The sequence below is a fragment of the Populus nigra genome, chromosome 18 (assembly GCF_951802175.1).
Source record: "Populus nigra chromosome 18, ddPopNigr1.1, whole genome shotgun sequence".
NCBI lineage: Eukaryota > Viridiplantae > Streptophyta > Magnoliopsida > Malpighiales > Salicaceae > Populus > Populus nigra.
In genome coordinates this window covers 1,906,970-1,917,399 of record NC_084869.1, presented here as the reverse complement: position 1 = coordinate 1,917,399, position 10,430 = coordinate 1,906,970, and the positions used below count along the sequence as shown (strand labels likewise).

At 39.3% G+C, this 10,430-nt stretch overlaps 1 protein-coding gene across 6 annotated transcripts; it reads left to right on the top strand.

Moving 5' to 3' along the window:
• Nucleotides 1–97: 97 nt before the first annotated feature.
• On the top strand, nucleotides 98–10,345 carry LOC133678711 (uncharacterized). Of its 6 annotated transcripts, none has more exons than XM_062101169.1 (11): nucleotides 98–422; nucleotides 1,835–2,092; nucleotides 3,173–3,361; nucleotides 3,975–4,067; nucleotides 4,180–4,362; nucleotides 4,446–4,548; nucleotides 4,658–4,843; nucleotides 5,268–7,759; nucleotides 8,789–9,360; nucleotides 9,659–9,781; nucleotides 9,893–10,345. In XM_062101169.1, exons 2-10 carry the CDS (start codon nucleotides 1,862–1,864, stop codon nucleotides 9,666–9,668), a joined length of 4,059 nt encoding a protein of 1,352 aa, XP_061957153.1. In that variant the 5' UTR covers nucleotides 98–422; nucleotides 1,835–1,861; the 3' UTR covers nucleotides 9,669–9,781; nucleotides 9,893–10,345. The 6 variants fall into 6 exon arrangements, with proteins under 6 accessions (XP_061957153.1, XP_061957151.1, XP_061957152.1 ...); XM_062101167.1 differs by having other exon boundaries at nucleotides 1,816–2,092; XM_062101168.1 differs by having other exon boundaries at nucleotides 1,787–2,092.
• The last annotated feature ends 85 nt before the right edge of the window (nucleotides 10,346–10,430 follow it).

The following is a 10,430-nucleotide window of genomic DNA, read 5'->3' as shown; positions in this document are numbered from 1 at the left end:
ACAAACTCATTTTATTAAAAAAAAACTTTGTTTTTAGAATTGTTTGATAACCTAATGACCCGAGTTTATATTTTTATAATCGAAGCAAATCCCCGGCTATGTCCTACAACCATGCGATGAAGCACACTCAAGCCAACAACCACCAGAGCAGCAACAAAAACGCACGCACAGTCGCACACCATTATTTCCTCTGCCTTCCAATTTATAATAATCAACAAATAGAAAGTAAATTATTCCTCTAACTCTACTCTGTCCTCCTCCTACTGTAAAATATCCCAAATCAGGATTTCTCTCTCCCCCGCTCGCTCGCTAAAACCCTAACCCCCCCTCTCTCTCGTCATCTCTCTATACATTTCCATTGCAGCTGCCGTGGAATCGCAGAATACGGTTATTTTCTTACTTGGTTAAATTTGCATGATCGAGTGAGTTTTTCTTCGAATTTCACTTATTGTTAGCTTTCTTTACTTCCACTTCTTGCTCTTTTTTAATCGGCGAAGTGTTTTTTTCTTATTATTTTTGAGCTCTTATCTGTTATTTTGCTTGATTTTATTGTGTGAAATTCAGGTTAGGGTTTCTGTTTGTTAAGCTAAAGAGGAGGAATTGTGGTTTTCTGTTTCCTTCTTTCTTTCTTGATTTTCTTTAGCAGTGTTTGTTTGGCGAGCCTAACAGTTGCATTTTGTAGTGGCTGTTAGTGGTGATTTACCTGCATTCTGGTTGATAGCCAAAAAGAGTATAAATGTGCGTGTGCACGTGTGCCAACGTGAACAAATTTGGTAATGAGATCTTTGGATTTATATGTGGTTGTGGTGTTCTTGATGCTGCATTCGAGGTTTAGATGTACATATGGAAACATTTTTATCATGCTTTAAAGAGAATTGTATGCCTGAGTTAATGCATTCCGGTTCTAATTTGGTGACTTTGTTGTGAAATATGAGCCGTATACATTGTTTTTCAATAATCTTGCATTGCTTATGTCTAGGTTCTTTGGTGGTTACATTGAAGTTAGTAGTGTGTATGTATGTATAGCCGGATGTCCTTTGGATGGCAGAGGATTTTAAGTTCAAACCCAATAAATGGCAATGCTAAGAAAAGGAATGTTAGAATGTATGATTCAAGTTGCATTGTTTGTTTTACACAGGAGCTGGGCCTGGTGTCATTCTTAATATCAATAAGTGAATTGATGTTATCTTGAATCTGTCAAGAATTGATCATTTGTCAAACTTGGCAAATAATTTAGTGATTTTGGGCTAGTAATTTTTATCTTAGTACTTACCTGCCAAAATCCAAAAGGTGGACTCCTTATGTTTACCTTTGACAATTTTTTTTTTAACTTTCTTCCTCTGGGTTTATTGCCAACTGAAGGTTGTTAATTGCGTGTACATATGTATACATGCGTAATAGTTCTTTAGTTACCTGCCAAAATCCAAAAGGTGGACTCTGTATGTTTAGCTTTGGCAATTTTTTTAACTTTCTTACTCTGGGTTTATTGCCAACTGAAGGTTGTTAATTGCGTGTACATATGTATACATGCGTACAATATGTTGGCCTGTATAATTTTCCTTTCTTGGTTATACGTGTTGGGTCTTAATTTGTTAATTGTCCCCATCCTACATGTGTGTTTGTGTGCTCTGTCCTGATATTTATACCTGTAGGAACGGATAGTAAGTGTTCTGGAATCTTATCTCCTACTGATTATAAGGCTGATATGTTGTGGTGGTGATCTTTTCAATAAAATAGAATTAATTTACTTCCGCTCTTTTCCTAATATTTTGAGATATGCTTATAGATATTCCTTCTCTTAAATGATGCCTAAAGGGGAAGGTAATTCATACAGATTGGGATTGCAAAGGGTAAGTATTGCATGGGTGGTCTAGAGGACTCGGTCCTGCCTAGTGTCTTTTCCCCTAATGGTCTCTTGCCTAATGAAGCCAACTCTGTCACTCGAGCACTTGAGCTAGAGAGATGGGCAATTGCTGAGGAGAGAACTGCAGAACTTATTGCTTGTATTCAGCCCAATCAACCATCTGAGGAGCGCCGAACTGCTGTTTTAGGCTATGTTCAGCGCCTTATAATGAAATGCTTCCCCTGTCAGGTTTGGATAATTTTCCTTATTCATTTATCTTTAGTTACATCTTAATTTTATTGAATGCTGTTAAATGTTGGCTTTTAGATTGGTTTAGTGTTTTTAGGATGGAGGTTGTCATAGTTTTAGTCATTTTGTAAAAACCGAGTGATCATGACTATGAATTACCAGGTGAGACCGTGAGAGTCATGCCACTTACTTTGATGTTTTATCGATGTAAAACTTGTACAAGGGAAGGGAAAACTGGATAACTAACTTATGTGAGTTTGAAACTGATTAATTGTTGCTTTAGAGGGCTTAGGTTACCCAGTCTTCCAGGCTGTTCTGCTGAATGTCATACTTTCTTCTCTGTCATACGGAAATCAAGAAATGAAGTTGCAGGGATGATTGAAAAGAACATCGACCACATAGTGAGGGAAAACAAAGATGAGAAAAAGGACATCTAATAATTTTCTGTGCAAGATATCTCCATTACTACCGTACCCCTTGCAACTTTATTTTGAAATTTCCACATGTAGCCTGTGGCGGATATGTGTCGAGTTTGCTTAATGATGCCAGACATCTAGAGAATATCGTGTCAAATTTTTTTCTTCCAATTAGTTCTAATGACCGAAATTGTGATGCAGAATCTTTATTACAGCACCTAAATACTATGGTTTGCAAGTTATAACAGATTTGGCGGGTTACGACATAGAGAAATAGGCTATGGGAGGGATCGGGATGTGTTTAGCTTAAGGTTGTGCTTTAGAAAATGAAGCAAATAAGGAACTAACGATCAAGTAAGTTAAAGGAAAAATGAACCGAGAAATCACTCCTAGGATTTCTTTGGCAGCGCATGCCTAACCTTGAAGGTTGAAATCTGAATTCCATTGACCGTAAGAACATCCTTTAAAAGTGGGGGTTACAACCAATATATATATAGGCTAATAAGGTAGTGCACCATACATCGTGCTAGTTGGTAAGTCACTAAATGCTGAAGAAGTTGACTGGTTAACTTTGTTTTAACACTAGGTCCTCTATAAACTTTACATGTGTTATCTGCATTAAATTGAAATGGTTTTCCTGCTTCATTCCATTTTATAATCATAGGTGTTCACCTTTGGGTCTGTGCCCCTCAAGACCTATCTACCTGATGGAGATATCGATATAACAGTGTTTACTGAGAGCCAGGATTTAAAGAAAACCTGGGCTGATGAGGTGAAGGATATTTTACAGCACGAGGAGAAGAGTGAGAATGCTGAATTTCATGTAAAAGAGGTTCAGTATATCCAAGCAGAGGTATGTTCTTTCAGTATGTCCTTGATGCTTCTTTCCTCATAGAGATGTTTCTCTCTATTTTACTTGATTTACATTTACTGCCGTGTTACCACCTGAAAAATGGTTTGGACTGAAATAATCATGTTGTGAGTCTGAAACTGGTTAATTGCTGCTTTAGAGGGCTTAGGATACCTAGTCTTCTGGGTTGTTCTGCAGAATGTCATACTTCTTCTCTGCCATATGGAAATCAAGAATGAAGTTGCAGTGATGATTGAAAAGAACATCAGCCATGTAGTGAGGGAAAATAAAGAGGACAAAAAGGACAATTTTCTAGTGCTCATTTTGTTTTTCCTGTTCTTCTTGTTGGACATTTTCTACTCTTGATTTACTCTTGTGGCTCCACTAAACTCTGGCTTATTCAACTGTGTTTGTGTGGGTAACTTGTGTCGCATGCTTCATTCCTTTTAATTTAGATTAATTAATTCTGATGTTCTTTTGCTTGTATCCTACTCATATATGACTTACTCTTTGGTTGTTTGATTACAATACTGCTGATGTAGTCTTCCCTTCCACTCTTGAAGTACGAGTTAGCACTTTCCAAATATTCATGATTGTAGCCTCCATCATCTTGCAGGTGAAGATCATAAAGTGTCTTGTGGAAAATATTGTAGTAGACATATCCTTTAACCAGCTTGGTGGTTTGTGTACCCTTTGCTTCCTCGAGGAGGTGAAATATTTAACTCCGGGACAGAGATTCCAAATTTATTTTTGTGATTTTCCGAGTGCATCTCTCTCTTTGTCTCTTTCGGCTTTCACTAATGACAACTCTCACTTTCAAGGTTGACCAACTGATAAGCCAAAACCATCTATTCAAGCGCAGCATTATATTGATTAAAGCTTGGTGTTATTATGAGAGCCGTATTTTGGGTGCTCACCATGGCCTTATTTCAACTTATGCTCTAGAGACATTGGTTTTGTACATATTCCATGTGTTCAATAATAGATTTGCTGGGCCACTTGAGGTGAAGTTGCTGTTTCTCTTAAATTTGCATTTTTTCAATGCATTTGGCTTTTTAACCTGAGAATCTTTTCATTGTATCTGCAGGTACTCTATCGCTTTCTGGAGTTTTTCAGTAAATTCGACTGGGAAAACTTTTGCATTAGTCTCTGGGGCCCAGTTCCAATTAGTTCACTTCCTAATGTGACTGGTAAGTGTAGATCCTGTGAATGATATTTTAAGAACCAGTGCTTTTAGTGATGTTTCTGCTAGTTGTATTGCAATGGCTGTTTCTGAATTCACTTTCTGAAATGTTACAGCTCTCTCTCCACGCGAAGATGGTGGACAGATACTCCTCAGCCAATTGTTTCTAGAAGTGTGCAGCTCGGTGTATGCTGTCTTTCCTAGCCAGCAGGAAAATCAGGAGCAATCCTTTGTTTCCAAATATTTTAATGTCATTGATCCTTTGCGTACAAATAACAATCTTGGCCGTAGTGTCAGTAAGGGTATTGCTCCAAACTAAAGCTGGGATAACTTTCACATTAATGTTGAGTTAGCAAGTTGTTTGCACTTATGCATACACGCATGAATGTATGTGCGTATTAGATATCCCTGCAGTCAGACACTCACACAAACACACACTATGCTTTTGATGTCATGAAGTCACAGAAATGAGGCCTGGTTGAGTTGGTTTGAATAAAAACATGCCTGCTGTTTGTCAGCAGGAGCACTTTCTTAATGGTCTTTCAGCAATGATTTATGCTGGTTTGTTCCTATGTTTCAAGGACTGAGGCAGTTTCAGTGGTTCTCACATGCTTCTCTTGTTAAATGTGATCTTGGAAATATCAGATAGGGATCGCATCTTTTATTTATGTTCCTTTTTTCATTTATAGTGTTGTCTAATTGCTTAATTCCTCGTTGTTTTGCTAGGTAACTTCTATAGGATTCGTAGTGCTTTTGCTTTTGGAGCTCAACGTCTGGCCAGATTACTTGACTGTCCAAAAGAGAATCTGCTTGCTGAATTCAACCAGTTTTTCATGAACACCTGGGATAGGCATTGTAAAGGTCATCGCCCTGATGCTCCAAGTCCCGATCACATTGTTCAACGGCCAATCAAGTCAAATATAATTGATGGTTCTGAGACTTTTAGAAATTACTCAAGCAGCAAAAAGACAAAAGAGGATCCTTCTGGTCATCAATCTAAGGTTGGGGTGATTCATGCTGCTCATGTATCTGATGGTGTTTCCTCCAAGCATGGTAACCACATTTTAAAACTAACGTCCACACCTGGTGATATATCAGCTATATCTGGAAATCTAGGCCAGAGGATGCAGGCCAACTTGACTAACTCCACAGACTCGGATCGTAATAATCAAAATTTAAGATCCAATAGTTTGAATGAGAATGCACATAATGAAAAGACAACAAGTTCCAGAACAGAGTACTTGGGGAATGAAGGGCATGCTCGATATCAGTTCGCAAGGACTCAATCCAGTCCTGAACTAATTGTTACATCCAGTGAAGTCCCTTCTCGAGGGAGGCGTAACAAGGCATCAGAGACAGTAAATGGCCAGACTGCTTCTATGAGGTCACACAATAGTAGGAGGAGAAATTTGGTTCCTGAGGTTTTGGAGAACCATGATGCAAGATTTTCAACTGAAAATTCACTATCTTCAAGGCATAGCTCATCCCATCAGAGCATTGATGCTACTGTTGATTCTACTAGTGCTTCAAATAGCTATTTTGGTGATTCTGGTGAAGGAACCACGGAAGACCACCTTTCTCTTTCTGAAACAATGCAGTTGCATCAGGAAGAGCAAGATCGTGTTAACATGGCATCTTTCAGTGGTTATAGTGTCAACGAACAGGGTCAGATGCCTGTGAATTTAGCATCTGGTCAACCGCCTTTTGCAATACCACCTGCTAATCTTGGATATGCTCAAAAACAAATGACTGGTACAGTTCCCATAAATGCTCCTCCTTTTGAGTCCCCTTGGGTGCCGAACATGCATTATCATCCAAGTTTTATTCCATACCCATTTTCCCCCTATTTTCCAAGCATGGGAATGACCTTGGATCAAGAAGTGATGATTGAAAAGGTTGATGCTAAATTGGCATCTACAGAGTTTAGGCAAGAGGTGAGCGATCATGGTTTTTGGTCTAAGCCAGTTGCAGATTCTGTAAGAAATCAACAGAAGAACAGAAGCTCCCAATCTCGATTGCAGGAGCATAGGCAACCTTTTGCTTCTGTTGAGTCTAGCCATGTCCATTCAACCCATGTAAGTAGCTCCGGCAGTTTCTCACCAAGGGATCATGAGTTAATTACAGAAGACAGAGATCTGATTAGGGAAAATTACAGTGAGGGTGCTGAATATCAAATATGTAGGGAGCCCGATGCTTGTTCATTGGCCAGTTTAAGAATTGTACCCGTTTCACAAGCATCCTCCTCAGGAAGCAAATCTGAAGATCATGGTGATGGGTCACTTTTGAGGACTCATAAGTCAATGAAGGGTCAGCAGGGAAAGAAATCTTTTCCTTCTACAGATCAACCTATTGCACATGGGATGGATAAGAATGAAAGGCAGCATGGAGATGAATCAGCTAATCACATATCTTCTCAGCCAGATGATGATGACAGAGAGTTGATTCGGCTGTCAACCTCAGGCACTGAACTGTCAGAAAGCATGGTTTCTGGTGTTGGTGCTTCTTCACATGTTTGGACTCATCAAATACCTAGTTATGATCCATCATCAATGAGTAGATCAAATTCAATGCTTCCAGTTGCTCCAATGTTTGTGGGTCCCGAATCGCATCAGAGAACTAACATTAACCATGGAGCACTACCTGTTGCATTTTATCCTGCAGGACCACCGGTGCCTTTTCTAACTACGTATCCATCTTACAACCTTCCAACTGAAGCAGGAACATCAATTGTATCCACCAGAAAATTCGATAGGGACGAAGAATTCAATAATTCTCAAAATAATCACTCGAATCAAATTTTAGATTCATCTGAGAATGTGGACGAGTCACAGAATTTAAATACTTTCACATCTGTGAATAATGCTTCTTCCTTAGTGCATTCTGAACAGAGCAGATCTGACATTTTGAATAGTGATTTTGCAAGCCACTGGAAGAATCTACAGTATGGGCGGCTTTGCCAAAATGCTCCAAATAAAGATTCCTTGCCCCGTCCATATCCTGTTGTGGTACCACCATTGTACTTCCAGGGACATTTCCCGTGGGATGGTCCTGGAAGACCTGCAAACATGAATCTCTTCACTCAACATATGAATGGTCCTCATCTTATCCCCGTCTCTCCTGTCCAGCCAGGATCTAGTAGGCAGGCGGGCTTTTATCAACATTATGCAGATGATCTTCCTAGATATCGTACTGGAACTGGAACTTACCTGCCCAATCCGGTAAATTGACCTCTTTCCCCCTATAAATTCTATTGGTAAAGAACTATGCCTGACATCTTTCATTTCTCTATGTAACTTGAGGACCAGGATATCAGCAAGAATTGTTGCCATGGTTATTGTTCTATTATATCTCATGAAAGTTTGATTCCATTGTATGTGCTACTAGTATATTCGCTTAGTTGTATTTTCTTCATTTGCAGCAAGTTTCAATTGCTAAAGATATTTTTCTTATGTGGCTTATAATGGATGCCATTTAATGGAGGCGAAAGGTTTTTTTCTTTCCAATAGATAATGTTCAAATTTAAGCATTACCTCATTCTTTTAAACCAAGGATTGTCTCTGTTTAGGAGGGTATCCTTATGATCTGATGCAAGAGGGAGGAAAATAGGTCCTGGGTAGAAATGTAAACATGTGTGCTGTAATGCCGTGGTGATCTCTTTCTATCAACAGATTAACTCTTGAGGTTCTGAAAAGAGGGCTTTCTGGAGGATAGGAGTTGGGATTTCTTGAATTCGTGGCTAAGGGTGATAAGTTCGTTCTTGATTTGTCTATGATTTCAGTTGATACTTGGGTCACTAGAAAGAAAAATGTCATACTCTTGTAGACTATCCAAAAATGTCATACTCTTGTAGACTATCCAAGGTCATCTTAGCTCATATATACATTGCATGCTGTTCCGGGTGATGCAAAATAAGTATTAGATATGCCCTCTTAGAAGTACGAGAATGGCAATATAGTTGTATATAACTCTGTAGAAGCGGCTCAGTGAAGCTGTAATATTTTGATAAATGACTTGCTTTGAGCCATATTATGCTGCCTCTGAACTGATAAGACCTCTTGTAATTTGTATCTCGATACTGGTTTTAATTGAATTTGCGACTCTCTTCATGTTTTGGTTTGATGTTGATCGACCTTTCCTTTTTATTTTTCATGTCCTATCAGCATTGATTTCTGTTTTCAGTTGTGGGGTTGTCTTGCATGTTTGGAGGGGATTGTGGTTTATTGTAAAATTTTATTTTCTGTCTTCAGAAATTATCTTTCAGGGATCGACAATCTTCCAATACTAGAAATCATGGGGGAAATTACAACTATGACCGGAAGGACCACCATGACGAAAGGGAAGGAAACTGGAATAACAACACAAGACCACGATCTGGTGCTCGTGGTCAAAGTCAGAACCAAGGGGAGAAGTCATCCTTTAGGATGGATAGGAGTACAGCAAATAATCGCCGTTCTGACAGGTCATGGAACTCAAAGCAAGATCCTCTTCCACGATACCATCCCCGCAATTCATTTAGGTTCTCGAACTCCACAGACCGTGGTTCTACCAATGCGGCATATGGCATGTATCCACCAGTACCAGTTGTGACTACTAGTGGAGTTTCTGCATCTGTAGTTATGCTTTATCCATATGACCAAAACGCGGGCTACAATTCTCCTGATCAGCATCTAGAATTTGTAGGACCAGCTCGTTTCACAGCTGATGAGGCATCACCACATCTTCGTGAAGATTCATCAAGAGACATTAATGAGCAACAAGATATCCGAAGAGATTTTGATCTTTCTTCTCCAGATCAGCCATCCTCACCCCGGGTTCACAGGTATTCTCTTCCTCTTGTCATAGATGGCCCATTCAATGTGCATGCTATAAAGTTTTAAGAGGTTTCTAGAAAGAGCTTCCGATTACTGGTTGACACAAGGACAAACTTATTTTGGAGATTATAAAATTTATGGTCAAGCATGTTTGGGGAACTATTCAGCTGGATAGCATTCTTGCCAAGCTACTTGTTGAATTGCCATTTTCATTTGTACCTTGAATATTTTGATTTACACTCGTTAATTGCTGTTGCATATTTCATCAGAGTAGCATGTGATAGGTTGATGTACTTATCTTCTCAGGAGGGTTTGATTACGTGGCTAGATCAGCATGCCAAAGAATGATTCATTCACAGAAACCAGATTTTCCTCTTGCATATCTGAACCGGGCAGACGATGTGGGTGGGATGAAGAGGAACTACACGGGTAAGCCTCACTTCACCCTGCCCCTCAGTTTGCTCCTCTCAGGGGAAGGTTGACCTTTTGGTCGCTGATTTACAATGTCTTACCAGCATGCCTGCTGCACATACTTTACAGAAAGGATAGATACCGACTATACCCATTTTCATGAAGGTCTGAAAGACGTGATGAAGAAATGCGAGGAAGGAGGGAGTGCACACTGTGGTAGATGGCAAATTGAAAAGGTGGGAAGGTCAAGAGGATTATTGTTCCGAGTGGCCCCCTAATGGTTCCTGAGAGACGAGACTCGGAGGAATAGATGAGAAGTACAGGTTGTGCTTTAGTTTCTTCAATACAAACCGTGGGTTTCAACACCCATTAGGTTTTTACATGAAAAACAATGTTAAAAAAATGATTAGACAGGAAAATATCGAAGTTGGATCTTTTTAAGTGGCAGATTTCTTAGAGAAGGGTTCAAACCAATATGCCCAGCCAACTATTGGAAGCCATTGGTGTTTAATTGTCAATGTTGGGCATGTTGAGTTGTATGAGATTCAGATTCTAATCATGAAACGGTAATTTCTCCTCTCATTTATTTTTTTGAGCATAGTCCACCCAGTCTTGCTTGTTTAAAGTTTCAGGCTCGAATAGTTTTTAAGAAAATACTTTTTGACTA